General features: G+C 41.7%; 2 protein-coding genes across 2 annotated transcripts in view; one reads left to right on the forward strand and one right to left on the reverse strand.

The window, feature by feature from the left end:
• Window positions 1-2,980, reverse strand: part of IQCE (IQ motif containing E) — a 29,975-nt gene extending 26,995 nt beyond the window's left edge. The window contains exons 1-2 of the mRNA XM_063428932.1: window positions 2,865-2,980; window positions 28-129 (exon numbers count right to left, since the gene is read on the reverse strand). Of these exons, the coding sequence (XP_063285002.1) occupies window positions 28-78 (51 nt within the window). The 5' untranslated portion in view covers window positions 79-129; window positions 2,865-2,980. The remainder of the gene's footprint in view (window positions 1-27; window positions 130-2,864) is intronic.
• A 355-nt stretch (window positions 2,981-3,335) lies between these two features.
• BRAT1 (BRCA1 associated ATM activator 1) overlaps window positions 3,336-27,700 on the forward strand; it is a 40,192-nt gene continuing 15,827 nt past the window's right edge. Inside the window, exons 1-9 of the mRNA XM_063429534.1 lie at window positions 3,336-3,374; window positions 3,479-3,551; window positions 10,721-10,855; window positions 11,247-11,401; window positions 13,073-13,211; window positions 14,108-14,486; window positions 16,409-16,528; window positions 19,643-19,725; window positions 21,772-21,890. Coding sequence (XP_063285604.1) covers window positions 3,336-3,374; window positions 3,479-3,551; window positions 10,721-10,855; window positions 11,247-11,401; window positions 13,073-13,211; window positions 14,108-14,486; window positions 16,409-16,528; window positions 19,643-19,725; window positions 21,772-21,890 — 1,242 coding nt within the window. The remainder of the gene's footprint in view (window positions 3,375-3,478; window positions 3,552-10,720; window positions 10,856-11,246; window positions 11,402-13,072; window positions 13,212-14,107; window positions 14,487-16,408; window positions 16,529-19,642; window positions 19,726-21,771; window positions 21,891-27,700) is intronic.

Here is a 27,700-nt window from a genome sequence, read left to right on the forward strand (position 1 = left end):
ATAAAATAGATTTGTATTTCCTAGCACCTCTCCCAGTTCATCAGCCTCCATATCGTTTTCACCCGAAATCCAAGACATTTTGAATGATGTTATCCACCAGGTCCGAGAACAGATTGCAAGCTCTTTAACCTAAAAATAAAAAGGAGTGCTGTAACAGACAGACATGCTGCACACAAACAACCCTACATCTGTTGGAGAACACCTAGAATGCTTTAGCCAGACTACAGGTTGAGGTATAAATTCTACAAAGACTGCTGGGTTATCTGTTGGCTGACCATAGCTGGATTAAGAAGAATCAAAAGTCTCCATTATCTTGTTGGCAGCTGATGTGCTGCTCTGGGTGCTGTGAAATACAAACATGTATTCCTAACTTTAGAGTATTTAGATTTAGCTTGTCAAGCCCTCCTAAACAAAATTAGAATATACTTGCCTTATAACCCCAGTGTGCAGATCTCCCTGCAAATGCCACTCCTTCCATGGATAATATAATTAGACATTGGTAAGCATTTAGGGGGCTAGTGTGCATGCAAAGCAATTGACTCAATGCATCTCTATTGGGAGAGTTTGGCACCTTCATGCTGAGCATGAAGCCATGGAACGTCTGTCCTGCAAAGATTGAAGGAACACACCAGGAAGCTCCTCTAGTGGCTGTCTATGTGACAACCAATAGAGGTGGCATACACCAGCAATGTAAACACTGCCTTTTCTCTGAAAATGCAATGCTTGCATTTCTGAGACTGCAGATGCAGTCTCTTCATCCCAGAACCACTACATTAAGCTGTTTTGGTTCTGGTGCTTAGATTGTCCCTTTAACCCCTTAAGGACCAAACTTCTGGAATAAAAGGGAATCATGACATGTCACACATGTCCTGTGTCCTTAAGGGGTTAAAGGGAAACTGCAGTGCCAGGAAAACAATCCGTTTTCCTGGCACTGCTGGTCCCCTCTCCCTCCCACGCCCCAATCCCCGGTTGCTGAAGGGGTGAAAACCCCTTCAGTTACTTATCAGAAGTAGCGACATGTCCCACGTCGCTGCTTCTTCCTCCGCCCTCGCTCCTCCCAGTGATTACGTCGGCCGGTTGTCGAGACTGATCCCGTCCACCGGCCGGGGAGACCTAATGCGCATGCGCGGCAATGCTGCACATGCGCATTAGAGCTCCCCATAGGAAAGCATTGAAAATGCTTTTCAATGCTTTCCTATGGGGAAATGAGCGACGCTGGAGGTCCTCACACAGCGTGAGGACGTCCAGCGACGCTCTAGCACAGGTTTTCTGTGCTATGATGCAGGAAGTGTGCTCTAGTGGCTGTCTAGTAGACAGCCACTAAAGGTGGAGTTAACACTGCAAGGTAATTATTGCAGTTTATAAAAAACTGTAATAATTATACTTGAAGGGTTAAGAGTAGTGGGAGATGGCACCCAGACCACTCCAATGGGCAGAAGTGGTCTGGGTGCCTGGAGTGTCCCTTTAACCCCTTAAGGACCAGACTCCGGGAATAAAAGGGAATCATGACATGTCACACATGTCATGTGTCCTTAAGGGGTTAAGGAAGAAGGGCATGTACAGCCACTAGAAACGTGTTCATGGAAAATGTTAAAATTGCCATTTCTCAGAAAATTTATTGTTTTACATTGCCAGACAAAAGGTGTGGCATTTCTGCATCCTGACCACTGCATTAGAGGGACATGCATCACTTGACAATTATTTTTTTAAACCAGTCAACGACCACTTTTAAACAAATACACAAACCAAGATAAAGCAAGGAAAACTTTGAAAAGTATGTAATAAACGTTTACAAATATACTATAAATGTGGTCAGAATGCATTGTGGGGCACGCCTCGCAGCTAGAAGAGTTTCTTGAGCCTCACCCCCTCCGTCTGACACACCCTTCTCAGTTTTATACCAGTCAACTAAATGACAGAAACACAGCATCATTGTGCAGAAATGACACCGGAGTCTGCTCTGCATTAATCACCCCGATCAGACTCCCTCTCTTCTCCAAATTAGGATGTTAGCGCACTGATTGGTTAGATTAATGCCCCTATGGAGTGGGCGTGGAAGCCATGAGAAAGATGAAGCTTGTAAATAAATAAAAAAAATATATATATCTTTACAAATATTTATCTGCTTTTTACTACCTGCAGAGTGAGACAATTGTCTCGTTCAAGACAAAGCGTTTGAATGAGACAACTGTTGCAAAGTGATGTGTGTCCCTTTGTTTAGAGCAGGGGTCCTCAAACTCCGGCCCCCCACATGTTGCTGAACTACAACTCCCATGATTCCCTGGCTATCTATGTAATTCAAAGAATCATGGGATTTGTAGTTCAGCAACATCTGGGGGGGGCGGAGTTTGAGGACCCCCTGGTTTAGAGTGTCCCTTTTTTCAGACAGCAACCAATATTGTTATGTATATAGCGTTCTTCTTCGACTGTAAAATAAACGCAGCGACCCATTCTTCAAGTGTAATACAGTGAATACTAACATAAAACACGTTAAAGGGGGTTCTCAGTTGCACTGTAATAATGTATTGTGCCCAGTTACACGGATCTTGATGAACCACTGAGTATCTATAATGATTGCAGTTTTACTGTGTATCTATAATAATTGCATGCTGACCCACATCTGGATTCTGAACCAGGGGGTGAGACCAACTCACCTATATTCTAAATTATGGCTGAACACAACAAAAACCCAGGCAATACATAGAATAAATGAGATTTTAATGCACTCCAGCAGCATACATTTTGCATTATGGATCCCCAATCCCCATGTGATCAGTGATCACTTTAATCTGGATGCACTCAGACTTCCTATTATGATTAAATGATCTGCCCAAGCCATTGCACTGTCTCCCTGCCACACTCACCCTGTGCACCCCAACATCAAGCAGTACCCCTCTCCTGCTCAGGCCCGATCAGCTGAGGCTCTCAGAGATCCCAAGCGAGTCCCTAGCAACCAAGGCAGCTAACAACCAGCAGCAACCCGGAGCCATTATCCTGAACACAGCCACCGGAAGCACCATTGCGGCCATCTTTGTTAAGGGCAGGCAAAAAATAATAATCATCCATAAATCTCTGGTGGGGTGATAAGAGGGAGAGTGGATAGCATTATCACAATTAGATTAATAAATGAATTAAATGTCATGATTAATTTCCACAATATCTTTATGGTGCTCAGTTTGCATTCAGTTGATGCAAATTAATTTCAAAGTAGTGAAGCACTAGTTTAGAGAGGGGTGTGGGGGGTGAGAAGGCTAAATTGTTGAATTCAGCGTCCTCAGCTGTCAATAGTCATTTCCCCCCCCCCCAGACATAACATGGTGTTTCCCTCATTAAAGATGGCGGCTCCCACTTCTGAAGAGTCTATTCTCTGCAAGGTTTGCGCATGATCTGGTGAGGTTTGTCTTTTTGTGATTCTGGGAGGTCTTTCTTACGTTTTAAATATTAATATTCCCACAAATAAAATGGTGTCTTTTTGTAGATGAGAATAGTTTCCCTTATTAAACATGGCGGCTCCATCTTCCCCAAAGGTTTAAAGCGTGCTTTGGAGAGTGGTGAGTGAGAGCTGGAGTCTGCCAGGCAGTCATGGAAGATGTGGACTTTGTGCAGTGATAGTTACTAAAGCCACAATTCGGTGTTCCCATAACAGCTTCTGGTACTTACCTGAACTAGTTATTAAATGGTCCTGGCACCTACCTGTACTAGTTATTAAATGACCCTGGCACTTACCTGAACTAGGTATTAAATGGTCCTGGCACTTACCTGTACTAGTTATTAAATGGTCCTGGCACTTACCTGTACTAGTTATTAAATGGTCCTGGCACTTACCTGTACTAGTTATTGGTCCTGGCACTTACCTGTACTAGTTATTAAATGACCATGGCACTTACCTGAACTAGTTATTAAATGACCCTGGCACTTACCTGAACTAGTTATTAAATGGTCCTGGCACTTACCTGTACTAGTTATTGGTCCTGGCACTTACCTGTACTAGTTATTGGTCCTGGCACTTACCTGTACTAGGTATTAAATGGTCCTGGCACTTACCTGTACTAGGTATTAAATGACCCTGGCACTTACCTGAACTAGTTATTAAATGACCCTGGCACTTACCTGTACTAGTTATTAAATGACCATGGCACTTACCTGAACTAGTTATTAAATGGTTTTGGCACTTACCTGAGCAAGTTATTAAATGGTTTTGGCACTTACCTGTACTAGGTATTAAATGACCCTGGCACTTACCTGTACTAGGTATTAAATGGTCCTGGCACTTACCTGTACTAGGTATTAAATGGTCCTGGCACTTACCTGTACTAGGTATTAAATGGTCCTGGCACTTACCTGTACTAGGTATTAAATGGTCCTGGCACTTACCTGTACTAGGTATTAAATGGTCCTGGCACTTACCTGTACTAGGTATTAAATGGTCCTGGCACTTACCTGTACTAGGTATTAAATGGTCCTGGCACTTACCTGTACTAGGTATTAAATGGTCCTGGCACTTACCTGTACTAGGTATTAAATGGTCCTGGCACTTACCTGTACTAGGTATTAAATGGTCCTGGCACTTACCTGTACTATGTATTAAATGACCCTGGCACTTACCTGTACTAGGTATTAAATGGTCTTGGCACTTACATGAACTAGTTATTAAATGACCATGGCACTTACCTGAACTAGTTATTAAATGGTTTTGGCACTTACCTGTACTAGGTATTAAATGACCCTGGCACTTACCTGTACTAGGTATTAAATGGTCCTGGCACTTACCTGTACTAGGTATTAAATGGTCCTGGCACTTACCTGTACTAGGTATTAAATGGTCCTGGCACTTACCTGTACTAGGTATTAAATGGTCCTGGCACTTACCTGTACTAGGTATTAAATGGTCCTGGCACTTACCTGTACTAGGTATTAAATGGTCCTGGCACTTACCTGTACTATGTATTAAATGACCCTGGCACTTACCTGTACTAGGTATTAAATGGTCCTGGCACTTACATGAACTAGTTATTAAATGACCCTGGCACTTACCTGAACTAGTTATTAAATGGTTTTGGCACTTACCTGTACTAGGTATTAAATGACCCTGGCACTTACCTGTACTAGGTATTAAATGGTCCTGGCACTTACCTGTACTAGGTATTAAATGGTCCTGGCACTTACCTGTACTAGGTATTAAATGGTCCTGGCACTTACCTGTAATAGGTATTAAATGGTCCTGGCACTTACCTGAACTAGTTATTAAATGGTCCTGGCACTTACCTGAACTAGTTATTAAATGACCCTGGCACTTACCTGAACTAGTTATTAAATGACCCTGGCACTTACCTGAACCAGTTATTAAATGACCATGGCACTTACCTGAACTAGTTATTAAATGGTTTTGGCACTTACCTGAACTAGTTATTAAATGGTTTTGGCACTTACCTGTACTAGGTATTAAATGACCCTGGCACCTACCTGTACTAGGTATTAAATGGCCCTGGCACTTACCTGTACTAGGTATTAACTGGTTTTGGCACTTACCTGAACTAGTTATTAAATGGTTTGGGCACTTACCTGTACTAGGTATTAAATGGCCCTGGCACTTACCTATACTAGGTATTAAATGGTTTTGGCACTTACCTGTACTAGGTATTAAATGGTTCTGGCACTTACATGTACTAGGTATTAAATGACCCTGGCACTTACCTGAACTAGTTATTAAATTACCATTGCACTTACCTGAACTAGTTATTAAATGGTCCTGGCACTTACCTGTACTAGGTATCAAATGGTTTTGGCACTTACCTGAACTAGGTATTAAATAGTCCTGGCACCTACCTGTACTAGGTATTAAATGGTCCTGGCACTTACCTGAACTAGGTATTAAATGGTTTTGGCACTTACCTGTACTAGGTATTAAATGACCCTGGCACTTACCTGAACTAGGTATTAAATAGTCCTGGCACCTACCTGTACTAGGTATTAAATGGTCCTGGCACTTACCTGAACTAGTTATTAAATGGTTTTGGCACTTACCTGTACTAGGTATTAAATGACCCTGGCACTTACCTGAACTAGGTATTAAATGGTCCTGGCACTTACCTGAACTAGTTATTAAATGACCATGGCACTTACCTGAACTAGTTATTAAATGGTTTTGGCACTTACCTGTACTAGGTATTAAATGACCCTGGCACTTACCTGTACTAGGTATTAAATGGTCCTGGCACTTACCTGAACTAGTTATTAAATGACCCTGGCACTTACCTGAACTAGTTATTAAATGACCCTGGCACTTACCTGAACCAGTTATTAAATGACCATGGCACTTACCTGAACTAGTTATTAAATGGTTTTGGCACTTACCTGAACTAGTTATTAAATGGTTTTGGCACTTACCTGTACTAGGTATTAAATGACCCTGGCACTTACCTGTACTAGGTATTAAATGACCCTGGCACTTACCTGTACTAGGTATTAAATGGCCCTGGCACTTACCTGTACTAGGTATTAACTGGTTTTGGCACTTACCTGAACTAGTTATTAAATGGTTTGGGCACTTACCTGTACTAGGTATTAAATGGCCCTGGCACTTACCTATACTAGGTATTAAATGGTTTTGGCACTTACCTGTACTAGGTATTAAATGGTTCTGGCACTTACATGTACTAGGTATTAAATGACCCTGGCACTTACCTGAACTAGTTATTAAATTACCATTGCACTTACCTGAACTAGTTATTAAATGGTCCTGGCACTTACCTGTACTAGGTATCAAATGGTTTTGGCACTTACCTGAACTAGGTATTAAATAGTCCTGGCACCTACCTGTACTAGGTATTAAATGGTCCTGGCACTTACCTGAACTAGGTATTAAATGGTTTTGGCACTTACCTGTACTAGGTATTAAATGACCCTGGCACTTACCTGAACTAGGTATTAAATAGTCCTGGCACCTACCTGTACTAGGTATTAAATGGTCCTGGCACTTACCTGAACTAGTTATTAAATGGTTTTGGCACTTACCTGTACTAGGTATTAAATGACCCTGGCACTTACCTGAACTAGGTATTAAATGGTTTTGGCACTTACCTGTACTAGTTATTAAATGGTCCTGGCACTTACCTGTACTAGGTATTAAATGGTCCTGCCACTTACCTGAACTAGTTATTAAATGGTTTGGGCACTTACCTGTACTAGGTATTAACTGGTCCTGGCACTTACCTGTACTAGGTATTAAATGGTCCTGGCACCTACCTGTACTAGGTATTAAATGGTCCTGGCACCTACCTGTACTAGGTATTAAATGGTTTTGGCACTTACCTGTACTAGTTATTAAATGGTCCTGGCACTTACCTGTACTAGGTATTAAATGGTCCTGCCACTTACCTGAACTAGTTATTAAATGGTTTTGGCACTTACCTGTACTAGGTATTAACTGGTCCTGGCACCTACATGTACTAGTTATTAAATGGTCCTGGCACTTACCTGAACTAGGTATTAAATGGTTTTGGCACTTACCTGTACTAGTTATTAAATGGTCCTGGCACTTACCTGTACTAGGTATTAAATGGTCCTGCCACTTACCTGAACTAGTTATTAAATGGTTTTGGCACTTACCTGTACTAGGTATTAACTGGTCCTGGCACCTACATGTACTAGTTATTAAATGGTCCTGGCACTTATCTGTACTATGTATTAAATGGTTTTGACTCTTACCTGTACCAATTATTAAATGGTCCTCACACTTAGCTGCACTACGTATTAAATAATTCGGGCACCTACCTATACTAGGTATTAAATTATATAGTCACTTACCTTTACTATTTATGAAATGGTTCAGGCACTTACCTGTACAATATACATTAAATAATCATAACACTCACTTGTATTAGATAGTAAATTAACATGGCACTGACCTGTACTAGGTGTAAAATGATCCTGGCACTCACAAGGACCAGATATTTAATTACCTGGCACTTATGTATATTCTAGATTAAATGGTCTTGGCACTCACCTTGGTCCTGCAATCACCTATACTATGTATTAGTGCACTTTTGGTTCAGGCACTCACCTGTACTATGTATTAAATGGTCCTGGCACTCACCTGTACTATGTATTAAATGGTCCCGGCACTCACCTGTACTATGTATTAAATAGTCCTGGCACTCACCTGTACTATGTATTAAATGGTCCCGGCACTCACCTGCACTATGTATTAAATGGTCCCGGCACTCACCTGTACTATGTATTAAATCGTCCTGGCACTCACCTGTACTATGTATTAAATCGTCCTGGCACTCACCTGTACTATGTATTAAATGGTCCCAGCACTCACCTGTACTATGTATTAAATGGTCCCGGCACTCACCTGTACTATGTATTAAATGGTCCCGGCACTCACCTGTACTATGTATTAAATGGTCCCGGCACTCACCTGTACTATGTATTCAATTGTCCCGGCACTCACCTGTACTATGTATTAAATAGTGCTGGCACTCACCTGTGCTATGTATAACATTTTCTTGAGCTTACCTACACCAGGTATTAAATGGTTCTGTCACTTGCCTGTATGTGGAGTCAGCTAATGCGTTGTTGTCCGTCCATCTTTGGTGGCAATGATAGACTGAAAGTTCTGTGGGCTGTGGGAGGTCCATGTCGGCATTGGACAAGCTACCGCAGAGTTTAAATCACTCTATAGAAACCTACAGCATTACACCTCTGCTGCGGCCCAGCTAATGTAGAATTGTCTGTCCATCTCTAAGTGACTGTGATAGGCTAAAGGTTCTGTGGCCAGTGAGAGGTGCACTTCAGTATTAGACATGATGCTTCAGAGTTCCTCTGTGCCAAGTGCAAGGAGAACCCTTGTTTGATACAAACTGGCAGGACATTGGCCACATACCCTTTGCCTCATAATCGCTACAATGAGCTGTACTGGCAATGACCTCTATTGGTAATAAAGAGATACTTGTACTGTCCTATGTTAGTAATACACTATTTGCTGTACTATTCTTGGTGAACTTTTAAGGCTCTGGTATTTTTCAAATGATGGTTTAAAAAAAAAAAAAAAAAAAAAGAGAGCCTACTCTCCTCTGCTAGAATTATAGTCTGTTATTTTGGGATGGGGGTACTGTTTTAAGATCCTATGTTTGGTTTAAAATTGGTACCAGTATTTTACAGTGGCTCTATTGTTGGCAAGGTCCTTGCATTTTTAAAACTTTTCCTTCCCTTTACCTCACCTCCTTCATGCTGACTTGTCTGTATAGAATTAGATGCAGGTAGTCAGGGGAGAAAGTCTACTAAACTAACAATTTACTAGATATACATGTATTTCTTTTTTTTAATTTTGCATATTTTCTTTGTGGGTATATGGTGGGGAAACGGCTTGCAAAAGCCGCAGAGTTTCTTCTGCAGCCTTTGAATGCCCTCCCCTCTTTCCCTCAACACATGCTTTTAATCTGTGCATTCAATACAGCATTCAGAGCAAGCTGAAGTTCTTTGTCTGGAGTGTCCCTTGAAGTTCCCACTCCTTGATCATACGTGGCTTTACCTGCCAAGAGTTGTTGTTGCTAGTGCATATCCCCCAGCTGTCCCAGGTCCAACAGGACCATCCCAATTGAAGGGACCTGTTCATCCATTCCTGGTTGTTTCCTGGTGACCCGCATTTATGCACACCAGTGCTAATTTGGGTGGCAAATTTCCATTTAGTTTTAGTCAGTCTTTTTGACCAAAAAGCCGCTTTAGTCGTGTTTTAGTCGACTAAATCTCCACTAGATTTTAGTCAACATGACTAAAACCTACTAGGTTTAGTTAAAGCCTCAATCTGTCTTTTGTGTGCCTTCCCAAGTCACTCTTGGTCTCTTTGTGTCCCTCAAGTCTCTCTAGGTGTTTCTTTCCCAAGCACTGGTCTTTCTATTTTGCCCCTTCCATAGCACCTCTGTGCAGTGTTAATTTTGGCAGGAAATTTTAATTTAGTTAGTCATAGTCTTTTGACTAAAATCTAACTAAAATTGTTAGTCGATAAAATTAACACTGAGGCACACCAGGAAACAATCCCTATAACAGCAGAATGTGAGCTTATTATAAGAGGTACTTGTGTTGTGTTGAAGGCAGTAGGACACAGCTCTTCAGCAACACTCGCTGCATGGTCTGCCCTGAGTGGGGCTAGCCAGGGAGGCAGTCAGGCTGGCTTGAATTCACGCCAGGCTAACATGCTCCTTCTGTGGGCAGTACGTTCCCATTTACAGGCAGGATCTTCCATTTTGGGCAATACTAGCATACCACCTGTCCAATGTTCGGATTTATGCTACTTGCACCGAGGGATCTATGTTAGGCTCTGTGAGACCACAGGATCTTGAAATAGATGATCTCAAACTTGTGAAGTATGGTGCCATAAGCATCTATTGCACATCTCCCAACATCATGCCTGTTCCCATCGGCTGTCACTTTTGATGGAAAATTGCAGCAGAACCACCTCCACTTGCCAAAGATGGTCCGTTACATGAGGCGTTGTAGTCCTTAATTTGTCCTGTGTGTGTGTATGTAGTTTGTTTGCTTTCGAATTGTGAAGAAACCCGAACACCATCATAAAGGTTTTTATTTTTTCCAGAAAGAATCTGTATTTATGAAAACTTTGAAAAATGCCAGAAGTACTACGAGGGGTTGCACATGTTCCGTAGCTAAATGAGTTATGTTTTTGAAAGCTGATATCATATTTTTATTTTTTATACAGAAACCCTAATGGATACCTTCTGTTCCGACCTGCTCCCCCACATTTGTGACCTACTACTTAACAGACGGCATCTTGTGTCAGATGATACCATCTTTCAAAAATTACTGGATTGGTTCAAGGCTTTGTCATCGTCAGGTAATCCTTGTGAATGGGAGCCTTCATAAAAAAAGTTGGGCATTCTATCTCGGTGGTCCTTTTAACGTAGTTTGTCATGAAGGGCTTTAAGGGAATCATTTGTGCTGATAAAATTGTAACTTTTTTTTTTTTTTAAGTTTAGCTCTTGTTGTTTTTTTTTTTTTTTCTTTTTTTTTCTCCCAAAACCATTTTTAAAAAACAAAAAAATTTTGTTAGTGAGCAATCAGATATGTTTGTATTATTTACTACACATATTGTCCCTTCACAGTCCCCTATTTGGTTCTGGTACGATCACTGCTATTGAATAATGTGCAGTGGAGATTAGTTGCCGTTCTGCATATCCTTTTATTGGCTGCTATGCTAATATTATTTTTGTTTTTGTTTTTTACAGTAGATGTTTATGAATTTATGTCTGAGAATGTTTGTGTAGTAGACATGCTTTATGACATCCTAGATGTGCCAGATGAGGAATCCGATCTCTATGCATTTGCCATGAGACTATCTGGAATTATAGCAGCACATGAAGATGGCTTTCCACTTGTTTTGGTGAGTAAATGTTGGTTTGTAAGGGGATCTCCTGAAGGCATTTTCCTCACATTCACAATTTGTTAAATGACTGGTCTGGGTTCAGAGAGACCTCCGTAGTTGTAGATATCCTCTGTGTTTGACAACACACATTAACCTACTTGCCCTTGTGTAGTTTTTTTTTCTTGCTCCGTGTGTGTGTGTGTGTGTGTGTTTTTAAAAAGGCAGCCGTCTTTATCTATTCTGAGCATTTTTAATTTTAGTCAAATAACCCTGAAATATCATTACCTAATAATGCTGATCAAAGGGCCTGTAAATCTACATCTATCACCAAACTAATTTGCAGTCCCAACAAGCTCTTTAACAGGTCAAAATTGACCGTTTGCTAAGTAGGTGCAAAATAGCTTTCTATTTATTTAGGATGTACTGTGGAACAAAGTGCTTTAGGTTCTAAGCTCCTAATTTGTTCATCTACTGCTATATCTACTATTGAGATGATCAATTTAGCTTAAATAGAATATGGGGCCCTCTAGAGGTATGTGTTCCGCTTGTTTGTGAGTGTCTGTATGTGTGTTTGTCTGTGTGTTAATTTGTTTGTGTATGTATGTACGTAGCATACGTCCAGCAATCAAACACATATATGTGCATCCATCCCAGCAATCAATCACCAACACAACATGCAAACACAAACATTACATACAAAAACCCCTGGATTCAAATGTCAAATTTATATACACTCAGACACACCCTCCACTCAAACACTAATACTACACACAAATGTGCATCCTCATTTAAAAGCTAACACTACAGCCAAGCACGCCCATGCACACAAATGCAAACATTACATACTAACACACCCCTATATCAAAATTTAAATTGGGAAAAATTTATTGAAAATTCCATAGTAAAACATAGCAAAAGAGAGGAGCCCAAGCTCTTTAAATGGATTCTATAGTGCCCTCCTCTCTCGCACCCTCCCCCTCCCGCGGCACTGAAGTGTTTAAAACCCTTTCAGTTGCTTACCTGAATCCTGCGCTGATATCTCTCGGCGCTGGGTTGGGCTCCGCCCACGCTCCTCAGCCGCCGTCAGCTGATGGGGGAGACCTAATGCCCATGCGCGGCAATAGCTATGCTCGCATTAGGATTTCCCCATAGGAATGCTGCAGAGTGCGAGGACGTCCAGCGTCGGATACCGGACCAAATGTCAGTTTCAATTCCGAAAGTCCCTCTAGTGGCTATCTGGTAGAAAGCCACTAGTGGTGGAGTTAACCCTCAGAGGTAATTATTGCAGTTTCTCAGAAACTGCAATAATTACTGCTGTAGGGTTATGGGACATTGCAACCAGACCACTTCAATGAGCTGAAGTGGTCGAGTGCCTACAATGTCCCTTTCAATGTATTTTACTGGGGAATATTGGATTGAGATGTATCATTTCCCTTGGACAGAGTCTGACTTAGGAGTGTAATTATTGTTTATGTCTGTTGATTTTTCTGTTCACGTGTTGATATAAATATGCTGAACTTGATGGACACAAGTCCTTTGTTTTGCAGCCTATGTTTGCACTATGTAAACAATTGTAACGATGAAATGATAGTTATGTTTTAGAATTATCACTTGTCTAATCACCTCTTGCAAGTAATTTTTTGGTGAAAGTCTGAAATGCTTTTCAATCCGTATCATTCTTTATTCCAGGGTTTATTAGAAGATTTCTATGGTTCATTTACCGTGTCCAATACAATGTGGGATCGTGTTGAAGTGAAACTGGCTTGGCTTAATGGTTTCCAGGATATGCTGGAGCACGAAATGTCGATAAGGTTTTTTTATACCAACAGTGCGTACAACGACCTGTGAAATAAGGCAAAGTAGCCATGATTAAAAGGTTCAAAAGAACAAAAATATGATATGGGACAATACTCTAAAGAAACCTAAAGTAATGTTTTTGATTAGGGTTAATGTTGTTGTGGTAACTGTGAACTTTTTGTTGTTGTTGTTGTAATTCTTTATTTGTATTGCACATGAAGAGGATGTCAGATGAAACATAGCAAGAAGATAAGTGAGAGTCTCGCAGGACTCACAATACATTTGTTCAAACTATAAAATAAGTGTATTTTAACCCCCTAGGGACCGCGGATGTTCCACGTACGTCCAACAAAAAAAGGGTCCTTAAGGACCGTGGACGGCAAATATATTACTTACCCGGTCGCCGCCGTTCACCCGACGGCACTCGGTTTTGCTCCCGGGCTGGGGGTACTGCATGACAGCCCAGACAGTCCACCCTCTGCGGCCCCCGCGGGCCATGTGATCGTTTTGAAAAAGTGGTCACATGGCTGCCATAGGCAATCCTCCAAATTCCCCAGATCTTCTGATTGAGCATGTGTGGGATGTGCTGAAGCAACAAATCTGACCCATGGAGGCCCCACCTAGCAACTTGCAGTACTTAAAGGATCTGCTGCTAATGTCTTGGTGCCCGATACCATAGGATACATTAAGAGGCCTTGTGCAGGACATGCTTCGACTCGTCAGAGCTGTTTTTGCTGCGTGAAAGGGATATACAAAATGGTGTGTGTGTTTAAAAGGTTGCCTCAAGCATCATACAGCCCAGTCATTCACTGGCTGAGCATGTCAGCGGGGATTGGTGTTTTTCTAAAAAAAAAAAATGAAAAGTACAATAAAAACTAAAAAAATTACTTTTTGTTACTTACTCCAGTTCTCTTTCCTCTTTATTAGGAAGCTTGTCTGTGATCTTATCTCTGCAAAGAGAAAGGAGTATGTTTCTTGCTGGTGCTATCAATAACCTAGTCGCTCATGCTATCACTGCAAGTGTGAAGATTGAGGGAAACCCAAACCTTGACTATGTCTATGAGCTAAACGAATTACCAGATGTTGCATTTGTCTTACTGAGCCGTTCGGTGGAATCTCTCGGTAGTGATTGTCCTTATGCAGCAAGCCAGGCTATCAGAACACTGATCGCCGTTTTTAAAGATGGTAGCTCAGTAGTGGTTGGCATTGCTTGGAGACATATGTTCGCCTATATCTACACGTTTCTGGAAGACGGACCTCTTCGTAATTCTGTCTATTTAGAAGAGCTGCTTCTCTCTGTGGTCAGGTAAATGAAAAAGAGAAAGGTAGGACAAGAACAATGCAAGATATTTGTTTTGCAGCGAAACCACTTGGCTGTTTTTCTGATACATTTTAAACATATCAATCACCTTTACACAAGTGCAGGCCATTCGGTAAAAAAAAAAAAATATGACTAATATGTTTAATGACATAAGTTGCTTCAAATATTTTTATGGAATCATAGCAGTCTTTAGGATATATACATTTTATAACCTGTTCTACTTTAAGGGACTTCCCAGGCATCAATACATCTTTACATACACTTGATAATAAGGAAGTGTTTTTCTGAAGTGAGGTGGTGTGGTGAAGGAGGAAGGTGCATTCTGCAAAACATTTTATTTTGTGTGCAATAAAGATTTGAGCATTCAGTAAATACAGCATATTTTTTGAGGCCAAATCAAATGCATTAAAGTTGTATTGGTACCTGCTATGTCCCTTTTAATAAAACTTGAATAAAGGTGAGTGGATGGAAAAAGAGGCTAAAAATGACTTGCCTGAAGAGGATTTGAAACTCAATCTATTTTGAAATTCTTTATAAATTCTTTATTGCGTAAATAGTACCTCGGAACTTTGATACCTTGTAATAGTAAAAGCAAGTTTGTCCCTCCCACCTCAAAATAAGATTCTTCTCCTGATTATCTATACCAGGGATAGGCAACCTTCGGCTCTCCAGATGTTGTGGACTACATCCCCCATAATGCTCTTACACACATAATGCTGGCAAAGCATCATGGGAGGTGTAGTCCAAAACATCTGGAGAGCCGAAGGTTCCCCACCCCTGATCTATACTATGCATTATCCTTGTTCAGGTAATTTCCAAAGTGACCGGTTTGTTTGGTAAATGCTTGACTATTTTTAGCCTTATGGGCTTCTATCACTGAAAGAATTATCAGTGTTTACAATTACTTGAAGTGTACACTCTGCTTACTAGGCTTCCATTTTTTCATTTTTGTTTTATTCTTTTATTTTATTAAATGTATTTATTTTATAAAGACCTTTCATAGATACCTTGCATCCTTCTGACTACTCTTAGAAATTGTCATAAGATATATATATATATATATATATATATATATATATATATATATATATATATATATATATATCTCATACCAAAAGAGTTTTAGTGGGGAAAAAAGTGTGGATGAAAACCCCTTCCACCTGAAGTGGATCGTTAATATTTGTTGCGCTCATTTGCATATGCCTACCCACAATCCCTTGCAGTAGTGAGAGCACTGTTAAAGTGAGATTTCTTTGGGAAAGGCAAGTCCTGTGGCTTAACTGGTGTGTGTGTGTGTATTTGTGTTTAGCAATGTATTAACTATATATATATATATATATGTGATCACACTCAAAAGAAAAGCTGTTGTTACTATTGTGCACTCTGTGGTTATCCTCTCAATATTCAAAATGTTTATTAAATTGCAAAGGATCCTGGGTTAAATCTTGTTCATAAGATATTTAGAGGCCTTGTTGCCCCTCCCTTGTTCATTGCATCCAGTTGACCTGCCATAGTGGTTTATGTACACAAAACAATTCTGGGGCAAAAGGTGGAGCATTCGGCCGAAAGATTGTTCAATTTCCAGCAGCAGGAGCCTTACTTTGCTTTCCATGGTGATTGTTTCCATTGTATTAGTTCCATTCGGTCTACTTGTAGACTTTGACTTGGCATTATTCATTCTATATAACCCCAATGTTTCGAAAATGTTGCTGCTTTAAAGTCAATATGAATTGGGAGAAATACAGGTTACATATTTTGATATTTTGAATCGCAAGAAATTGTTCCTGATTAACTGGCTGCTAGTCTGTTTATATACTTGAGCCAGATGCATGCACTGTTTGTAACATGCAATGCTTGAATTTCTGCTTGTTTTGTGTTTTTTATTTTTATTATTTTTTTTTTTTCAGGATACCAATCTTCCAAGCTCCAAACTGTAACGTGTGGGTCTTAGTACTACGAACGCTAAAAAGTTTGCATCTATTCCAGTCTATAACTTTTGCTGCTAACATTATAAAACTGCATATCGCGTAGGTATTTCATTACAATCCTGTAATAAACACTCTATAGGCAGTGCAAAGGAAAGGGGTAATATCTTCCTGAACATCCTTACCAACATTCTGTTGGAAACCATGTATGGTGGTGGTTGTGTGTAGGCATGTGCATGGGGAAAATTTTCGGTTCGGTTCGGCATTCCGAAATTCGGAATTTTCGCACTTCGGAACTTCGTCATTTCGGAATTTCGGGACTTTGGCACTTCTATTGCAGCCGCTTAGTAGATAACTCCCTAATTCCCACGGTATTAGGGAGTTATCTAACAAAAGGCTGAAAGACCTAAATTGGTCTTTCAGACAAATTTACTAAAACTAAGTAAATTTTGCCCCTACTCGCTATACCGCGGGTGGGGGCCCTAAAGTAAAACGATGGAGGGAAACCTAATGTCCTCCCCCCGGCCCCCACCCCTGAGCGGCGGGTGGGGGCCCTAAATTGGTATAAGGGCCCTAAAGTAAAACGATGGAGGGAAACCTAATGTCCTCCCCCTGGCCCCCACCCCTTAACAGTGGGTGGGGACCCTACAGTAAAATAAGGGGGGGACACCTAATGTCCTCCCCCCTGGCCCCCACCCCAGAGCGGTGGGTGGGGGCCCTAAATAGTAAAAGGGGGGGACCTAATGTCCTCCCCCTTGGCCCCCACCCCTGAGCGGCGGCTGGGGGCCTTAAATACTAATAAAGGGGGGGACCTAATGTCCTCCACCCAGCCCCCTCCCCTGTGCGGCGGGTGGGGGCCCTAAAAAAAATGTCCCCCCAGGTGACTAGGGGTCCCCAAACCCCTAGTCACCCCCTCCCCCCCAAAAAAAATTATCCCCCTACCTACCCCCCTCACCCTAAAAATAATGAGGGGGGACCTTTAACTAAGAACCTGTATAAAAAATTTAAAAAATAACTTACCATTCGATGTTTTCTTTCTTCTAAAATCTTCTTTTTTAAGCCCCAAAAATGGGCAAATAAAAAACCATAATAACCGACACAATTAAAACCCCCCCCCAAAAACGAGCGCAAAAAAAATAATCCTTCTTCACCTATGGAGGGCTCCGCGCAGACTGAGCTCTGCAGGGCGGGGGAAGGCTTATAAAGCCTTGCCCCGCCTTGCAATTAGGCTCAGAGCACTCTGATTGGTGGGTTTAAGCCATCCAATCAGAGTGCTCTGACAGGTAAATGAAGAGACTGACAGGCAAGTCTCTACATTTACCTGTCGCAGCACTCTGGTTGGTTTGAAATCCACCAATCAGAGCGCTCTGTGTCATTTTACACAGCGTGGGAAAGTTCTTTGGAATTTTCCCACGCTGTGTAATTTGACTCATAACTCTCTGGTGGATTAAGTAATCAATCAGAGAGTTATGAGTCAAATTACACAGCGTGGGAAAATTCCAAAGAATTTTCCCACGCTGTGTAAAATGACACAGAGCACTCTGACTGGTGGATTTCAAACCAACCAATCAGAGTGCTGTGACAGGTAAATGTAGAGACTTGCCTGTCAGTCTCTTCATTTACCTGTCAGAGCACTCTGATTGGATGGCTTAAACCCACCAATCAGAGTGCTCTGAGCCTAATTGCAGGGCGGGGCAAGGCTTTATAAGCCTTCCCCCGCCCTGCAGAGCTCAGTCTGCGCGGAGACCCTCCATGGGTGAAGAAGGATTTAATTTTTTGCGCTCGGTTTTTTTTGTTTTGTTTTTTTTAATTGCGTCGGTTATTATGGTTTTTTATTTGGCCTTTTTTGGGGCTGAAAAAAGAAGATTTTTAGAAGAAAGAAAACATCGAATGGTAAGTTGTTTTTATCTTAATTTTTTTTTTACAGGTTTATAGTTAAAGGTCCCCCCTCATTATTTTTAGGGTGAGGGGGGTAGGTAGGGGGATCAATTTTTTTTGGGGGGGGGAGGGGGTGACTAGGGGTTTGGGGACCCCTAGTCACCTGGGGGGACATTTTTTTTAGGGGTGGGGGCCAGGGCCGGGGGGAGGACAATAGGTCCCCCCCTATTGGTAATTAGGGCCCCCCCTATTGGTAATTAGGGCCCCCACCCACCGCTCAGGGGTGGGGGCCAGTGGGGAGGACATTAGGTCCCCCTCCCTTTTTAGGATTTAGGGCCCCCACCCGCCGCTCAAAGGTGGGGGCCAGAGGGGAAGACATTAGGTCCCCCCCCCTTATTTTACTGTAGGGCCCCCACCCACTGCTCAGGGGTGGGTGCCAGGGGGGAGGACATTAGGTCCCCCCCCTATTACTATTTAGAGCCACCGCTCAGGGGTGGGACCCAGGGGGGAGGACATTAGGTTCCCCCCCTTATTAGTATTTAGGGCCCCCACCCGCCACTCAGGGGTGGGGGCTCGGGAAGGGGGACCTTTAATTAGTATTAGTAAATTTGGCAGACCAATTAAGGTCTTTCAGCCTTTTAGTAGATAGCTCCCTAATACTGTGGGAATTAGGGAGTTATCTACTTATTCATTCCTGTCATTACATTGACTGGACAAGTAACTTACATTTTATTTGAATGTATGTTACTTGATTGTTGTAAGTGTTGCAAATGCTTACAGGTGAATCCTGGCTATGTTTGTATACTTTTTATTTAAAATTGTATACAATGTAACATTTTTCTTCTTTCACTGGGTAAGTACTTAGGCAATACTGTGCTTCGGAACTTTGGCACTTTGGCACTTTGGCACTTTGGCACTTTGGCACTTTGGCACTTTGGCACTTTGGCACTTTGGCACTTTGGCATTACGGCACTTTGGCATTACGGCACTTTGGCATTACGGCACTTTGGCATTACGGCACTTCGGCATTACGGCACTTCGGCATTACGGCACTTTGGCACTTTTGACGAATTGCACATGTCTAGTTGTGTGTATTATTGCAAGTGAGAACCAGTATGTAGAAAACACCAGTCGGTTGTGGTGTGCCTGTAATAAAGAGGGCAAAAAGAAGTATACTATACAAAATTTTATTAATTCTACAATACTTCAAAATTACTTGGGTAAGCCACGAAATGTCTGACAAATGTCTGAGTGATATATAATGTTTCTATATTTCTTTTCATCTTGTGTTGATTTTAGATAGTTTTTTACATTTCTGTTTTTGTTTTTTTTGTCCAGCCCAAAGGAGGTTGGTTATCATGCATTGTCGGTGCTACTTTACCCATTTCATCACATATTAAAAATGACTACTGCATACTCAGGTATGATGTAATTTGTGAACTGGTAGGCTGCAACTGTGTGATGTGTATTAAAGATTATGTAATGATTTCTGAAATTGCTAAATGTATTTCTACACTGATTGCTTGGGGGAGGGAAAAACCAAAAACATGACGGACAGGCATAACAAAGCATTGGTAATGGCAATACCCTGTTACACCCTTCAGCCGTCTCCCCTGTCGCAGCAATCTCTTCCACACCACATGTATTTTACACCTAAGCCTCCTGAAGTCCATTCCAACTAACGACTTGCTGTAATTCGGTCCTCATCCTACCTCTTCCTCCTTGTGTGACTTAAATGGTCACTATAGGCACAAAACCGCTTTAGCTTAATGAAGTAGTTTTGGTGTTTAAATCATCTGCCAGTTAGGAGTTAAATAATTTTGTTTATACAAGCCTAGTCACAGATTGCACAGTCTTCATCAAAACTTTCTGTAAAGAGCCATCTAATATTTACACCTTTTATTGCACATTCTGTTTAATTTAGAATTTTTCTCCTGTGCTCTTAATAACTTTTACGAGCCTCCGGTGTGTGTGTGTGTGTGTGTGTGTGAGTGAGATTAAAGTTCAGAGCAGAGCAATAGATAAAAACTTCTGAAGTAGGTTAACATCTGATTAAAAATAAGCCATTTTGTTTACATGCAGGCTGTGTGAGTCACAGACAGGGGAGGTGTGACTAGGGCTTCAAAAACAGAAGCAAAAGTGATTTAACTCCCAAGTGGCAGAGAATTGAGCAGTGACACTGCAGGTGCATGATCTATACACCAAAACTGCTCCATTAAGCTAATGTTGTTTTGGTGCCTATAGTGTCCCTTTAACCCCTTAAGGAAACATGACATGTGTGACATATCAGGATTTCCTTTTATTCCAGAAGTTTGGTCCTTAAGGGGTTAAAAGAAGCTTGCAGAGGGAACTCTGTCTAACTAAATAAAGATCAGTGGGCAGTGCTGAATGGCAATTGCTTTAACAGAGCACCTATAATTCTCTGCAGCTATTCTTGTTCTCACTGGTTGTGTCTAGTGTCTACTTTACTTCACTTTGCGGTCTCAGGTGCTATGTGGCCGCTGTCAGTCCTGGTCATGCATTCTACTTCTCCAGAGTGTAAAAGTTTGATTCAAAGGGTCAATTTGAGATTTTGAGCTCTGATATACAACCTTCTTTCCCAATAACTCTCAAAAGAACGTTACAACTTGTGTAATCAAGGTAGCCTGATACACCACCATACAGCCAAGACAATTTATAGATTATTAACCATACGGCTGTAAAGCTACTAGTGAATGGAGTAATAATATTAAAGGAACATCTTTAGCATTTAATTAATTTAGGAGAGCTTCTGGGTTTAGTGTCTGTCTTTTTACCATGATGTTCCAGGTATTCTTGTGTGTGAACTGAAATCTGCTTCTAAGTTTCTGTACGCCTGCGGTACCATGGGAGTCAAGGTCATTTGCATTGTATGCCAGTCTGTGTTATCATAGCCAATGCTTATGCTTTGAAGAGGAAGATATACTTGTTTTCCCCTTCAAACGGTAGTCGAAATCATAGCTAACTCTTGGTTATTGAGATGTGCAGAAAAAAGGGGATTACCACAACACATCTTCAGTTCAAATTTCGTACATCTGTTTTGCGTGTAAATGAATGGATGGAATTTTAGTAAATTGTTTTCACTTGGTATCTCCATGACCTGGCTGAAAGAGCTAAATAAGTGTTCCAGAATGCTAGATTTACTATTGCATGTTGTAGTGAGCAAAGAGCAACTTGTCCTGGGTTTAAGCTAAATACACAGTCCATTTCGCCAGCTCCATTGTGATGGAACCTGATTTATAATGGACAGGAATTTGGTTTTTCTGATTTTTTTGACTTAGATTTTGTCACCTATTATTATTGTAAATGATAGAACCACATTCAAATGAGAAATGTTACATTTATTTTACATTCATTTTTATATATAATTATTGAGCCCTATTTAACAAATAGAATATAAATATACCGTATATACATTACAAATCTTATTTATTTTCTTTTTCTTAAAGATCTCTCATTAGAGCAAATCTATTGCCATCCAGAAGCTGTCAATGCGATGTCTATGAAATTGTCTGCTATTGCTCTGCTTAGCCTGATTTTTCGCTGCATCAGGGAAATTAGTGAAACGGTAAGGGCTTATCGTTGGTTATACCTGGCCTGCTGTGTCCAGTAATTCACTGTAGTACATGGCTAAATCTGCCTCACATTTATTGGCACTTTGTCAGTATATGTTAGCTCATTATCTGTTTTAAAGATCATTAAAATTTACTGTATATCTGGTTATGCATAATTAGCACTAAGAAACTTTTCATTTTTTCATTTTCGTTTTTTATTCACCGATGACTTTTAGTTTATCTAGGGGGTCGAGAAACTTTGTGTTTACACACTAATGAAATGAACTGAACATACTCATGGATCTAATCATTAAAATGCCGGGCAACTCGGACATCCTCAAGCTTAAATGACACTCTAAGCAACATAGCCTCTACAGTCCAGTGTAGTGGTTGTGTCGCTAATATTACTTCATACCCTGGAATTAGTTTTTTTAAATATGTCTTTATTGATGACATTTTTCAATAAAGAGAGACTTACAGTAGGGTATTACAGGACCACAAATTGATGAGATATGTCCTAAGCAATACGTTTTAATTGAGACTTCAAATAATCACATAGTTACATCTCCCACACCAAGTCTTAACCCCTACAGCCCAGCCACGAAGACGTAACCGGTGGTCCAAATGTGTCTTCTTTACCCCTTGCAATATCTACGCCTACGTCGATACAATTTCCTGCAGAGGCATGTGCACAATTACCAACTCTGACGCTAATAGTGAGTTTACCCCTAATGCCATAGACATCATCACATACCTCACCCCACTGCCTACACACACAAGAAAATTGGTGCAGAGTTTCCATGTTCTCTGACTATGTGGTATATTGCTATGTTTTACCTTGCTTACCTGACTTTTCATACGTTGACATTTAATGATTGCAACTCATGACCTGCACTGCAAAAATAAAGAATTACAAATAAATGATCGCATGAGTTGTGGGTACAGATCATTTAGTATAAATATACTGTAGCGGAGCTCCAATATTCAGCATCAATATCTCCGCTGTAGACTCCTTGTAGCTGAGGAAGCAATACGTTATCCAAGGCACAATTCCCCCAGTAACTGGACGACACACAGTTCTGGGAGTCAACTGATTTTTATTCAACCACAGCTGGCTTTTATGCAACTTCCAATGTAATTTCTTAAATTACATTCCAGGGGTTTTCCCCTGGTGTCCTTTGTTGGGGACAAGGGAAAAATCAACATTTCACATACTCCTCCTCTGTGCCTGGGAGATAATTGAGTAAGAACAACTCTTTCATTACATTATCTCCCAGGTATAGAAAATATACAATATCGTAAAAACACATAAAACACATTTTAATATCTCAGAACTCCACAAAAGTTCACTGAATAGCAGGGATCTGAACGCTGACTTTGTCAAAATATTACTCAGATCCTTTCGGTAGATTAGGAGCGCCATTCGAGTGAAGTTTAGACCGGTCGACCACGAGGTGAAGCCCCCAAATAGTTCCAGAGGATTTTAGGCTTTGACCTGTCTTCTTTAGGGAGTTCTCGCACGAATGCTGACGAAGGCTCCCACTGGCTGCTAGCAAACGAACAGTCCCATTGTTCGGTAGTTTAGGTCTCCCGAATGCCATTTTCCTACTGGTTCAGGAAGTTGAATGGGCAGTGGTAATAGTTTACCGGGTGTTCGCAGAGTCCAGTAGCCGAAATTAGTTCCAGGCCGTCGACGGCCATATGCCCCTGCCCACGTTCAAGAGACAAGATGGCCACCGTTTGTTTGCACATGTGCATTCGGTAATACGCCCACACAGGGGAAACCCTTCTTTAATGAGAAATTGGAGGTTAACAGCCAGAGGTGGTCTGTAGTTAAAATAACCAAACTCTGGGACTACGCAGATGGGAGTTCGTTAAACAAACGAGGAGTACGGACAGCCGAACAAAGGGAAGAGAAAAGGGACATTCTTCTACATATACTATATTTTCAGTATAGATATACAGTCTAGCAGCGAGAATTACACATGTTTTTGAATTAAAGGAACACTATAGGGTCACCAAGTAGCCCCACCTGTCCCCCCTTGCATCCCAGTAACATGTATTTCTGCATCCTCCCAATAGTAAATTAAAGGTACTAACCTATATGAGACAGTACTGTATGACGTATGGTTCGCCCCAGCCACCCAGGTTACTACTCCCTAGTCTGGAATGAAAATAATTTACATTAGTCAACGGTCATAACTCCCAACTTCACTAGCGCTGATTTAAAAAAAAAAAAAATTATAATCCTTTTTAAATTGTATTTCCTTTTTATTTTTCAATCTCGTGATGTCCGGAACCTTCTGATCTGGATGTAATACGCTCCCCCCAAGAAGTTCCAGGCACATGGTGGTAGTCCCCCTACTAAGAGTTTATTGTGAGTGAGCGCTGTCATTGGGTGTATATGGTGGAGGCTTCCCACCTGACGTTCTTATACCATTACAGCTTTTCATTTCCCCAGATCACTGCTTGAAGTGTAACCCCCGAAGTGCTGGAAAGAAAAAAAGGGGCCACTATATTTGGAATCTGGACTGTACACCTTGAGATTTTTTATGTTGAAAGTACTGTACATATAATAAGAATTTATTTTTAACTGCATGTATTTTCATGGTGAATAAGTTCTATAAACACCCTTACTCTCTAATTTGAGAGCTTTCTATAATTGTGCGCTAACTCACTGTTTAATATACCTTCAGTGAATTTGACTAGGCGGGCAAGGGTTCAGCGAAGGTATTGGTTCTGATTCCTATTTGAGACATATACATTCGCTAGTGTGTATCTGTTCTTTGAAATGTAACCTTTCACAAAAATGTGCCTGCCTTATGGATCTATTTCCCTATCCAGTTTGAGGAGTTGCAGTTTCTTTAACACTGGGGCAGCTCCTTAATAAATAGGATCTACGTTCTGGCATGTTTAAGTCCCTGCAATTTTGAGTGGGGATTAACAAGTGAATCAGGTCGGTAGGACACAGCAAGCAGAGATTTTTCCTAGCGAAAATTCCTATGTACGGGGTCACCTAACCACGTTCTTCCAGTTTAAAGGGTGGGAGGCAGACAGGCGATCCCCAATCAAGTAAGAGAGGCACGCAGGGAGTGTGGGTGGGAAATCCAGCAACACCCCGAGGTCGCAGGGGAAGCACGGAGCAACAAGCAAAACCCCAAGTACATCAGAGGAGTGCAGCAGGGATATGAGCAGCTCAAATGGGGTCACCTGTCCTCATCCTGCCCACAATATATGTGAGAGGTGGGCAGTGAGCCACAAAAGAATAGTGAACAAAGTTGTGGGGTTAGAGATCAAGAAAGCTAAAGAGAAACTTGAGATAAAGGTACAGTTGGGAAAGATAAGTCCCCAAATAGTCGCGGTAGACATGCCGGGAGAGGGACAGTGTACCACTACAGTGAGAGGGATTCAATGTGAATACAGTGGCAGAAAGTGCCTCTCCTCGCCATGGGTCACACACAAGGATATAGCACAGACTCCCCACAGGGACAATTGTTCACACAGATAAGGATGGGAGACATGACCATGCCTGACCAAATGGAGCAATTTAGAAAATTTATCAGCATTTAGTTAATGTAACAAGACAAGTCAAATGAGGTAACCGTGCCCAACCACACACATATAGCTTGAATTAATCAAATATAGAAATGGAAACAAAAACCGCAACAAATGTAAAACTGTGTTCAGGAACAACTCTGTATGATTACAAATTGTCTCAGGAAAACAGAAGATGAGAGATTTTGTGGTCACTATGCCTGCAATGTCTTCCATCCCTGCACTGCTCCCAGCCTGTTATTCACGGCATGATGAGGAGTAAAATTAGTGATTTGTCTCATGAATTGATCCTCTAGGAATGAACCTATGAAATAATTATAAAAGTTTAGGGGGAGGGAGAGCAAAGAGAGGAAAAAAAGAGAGGGTAACAGGGAGGGGGAGGCAGCCCTTGTACCATACACTGTCAGTGCTGGAACGTTAATCTTCTCCAGACCCTAGTCACATCCATCCAAAGTGGACCACAGCCCAAACAGGTCCCATACAGGTCTCCCTTCAACACCTTCTATGCAGTTTATACCATTTAAGAGTGAGGTCTGGTTGGGGCAGTCACTAAGGGAAACCCGGGCAACAAACCTAGTGCCTCGCTTAGTCCCACAGAAACAAAGCAGTACAAGTGGATACTTAACTCACAAGCCCATGTGTGTCTGGGCAACTGCTGGCCAAACAACCACCCCACCTGAGCATATTCACACTCTGCCTGGGGAACTTCATGGGGGTGATCTGCATAATGAGATACAGCAAGGGCGATGTGCACACTGGATGACAAGACAGCAGGGTCTGTGCTGTACAGATGTAAGCACTAAGAGATCAGCAGATCAAATCATTAGTGGAAGTTGTGAGAATGGTGTGATGGTAGTCACCGTCACTGGGGATGGAAGACTGAAATCTGTGAGTCCCTAGATTCCTTTTGTGTTTTGGTCACTCTGTGCCCATTATTGGTGCAGGGTATGTTTAATATGTTGCCTGTCTGTGCCTCTCCCCCTTTTTCCTGTCCTATTGTTTCCCCAGCAGGGCATTGTCCCAGGGACACTGCCAGACCAGTTTAAACTAGCTGCCTTGTCCCTCCTCAATCTCCCATCAGCCTTTGCTATTGTCTGACCCAACCCTTCCTTGGACTATAGTACTCTATGCAGCCTATTGCATGTAAATGAGGATGTTGGGGGGGGGGGGCTTAAAATACGTGTATTATGTCTATTAAAGTTAGTTGCTGTTTTACCCTTCACCAAGTATCGTCTGGTGTTTTGTCCATGGTGGAAAAGTTCCTCAGTAATCCCAGTCAAGCCTCTGCGACTGGGTCTGAAGTGGTCCAGGGAACCTGATAGCTATGAGAAAGCAGGCTTGGTGGAGGTACTCGGTCGGAGTACTGGAGCTCCGTTACAAACGGTGAGTGCAAAAGCAAGGCAGCTTTCCCAGGAGGTCTGGGTTCACTCTTCCGGGTATGACCGATTAGACTACCGACTAGGTGGTGGGCCCATCGGAGATCCACCTCGATGCCTCCATGATGTTTTTTGTGGTTGAGGCCTCTGTTCTAGTGGATGCAGGAACCAATTAGAGGCAGTGATCGGAGGTATTTCCTCTGGCGATCAGTACATTCAGTTCGGTGGCGAACCATGAGTCTGAAGGCAAAACCACGCTTGTAGGGGATGTTACATTCTCACAAGGCTGCAGTAATGTCCGCAGAGCTCTTCAGGTCTCAAGCGTCGTTGGAGATAAGTCTTTGAAAAGAGACATTTCTGCACCCCTGTAGTTCCAGTACGGGCGCGATCTCAACTTCTGCATAATCCTGTCCTTGACTGAGAAGGAGTGAAGACCGCAGACAAAGTCTTTTTGGGACTCATTGGGTGGTCTGGGTCTGACTGTACAATGCGGCCTCTCATAGCAGATTTGATCAGACGTTTCTTTCTGCAGTATCATGCGAAATAGGGTGGTCAGAATGACTTCAACATGTTTCGACGACGACTTCGGTTGCATCGTCGGCTACTATTATCTAAATCCCTGAGCTGTCTTCACATAATGAGGAGCATTGAGCCTTTTCAGGTTATGGCTGTGTCATTCACTACAGCCTGAATTGCAATATTTTGCCTTCGCTGCTCTATGGTTTGTATTCAAGCCTCGTGGGCTATGACATCATCCTTTAGAGCAGCCACCTCGGATCTAATGGCTTCATGTGGTGTAGTAGACCGTTGCTTAAAGTCATCTTTGGTGGCCGTAGGTGCGGCCATACGCTTTGGGTCAACACTGATGTGGTAGTCTGTTCTGATCCGGAGCA

The sequence above is a fragment of the Pelobates fuscus genome, chromosome 8 (assembly GCF_036172605.1).
Source record: "Pelobates fuscus isolate aPelFus1 chromosome 8, aPelFus1.pri, whole genome shotgun sequence".
Lineage (NCBI taxonomy): Eukaryota > Metazoa > Chordata > Amphibia > Anura > Pelobatidae > Pelobates > Pelobates fuscus.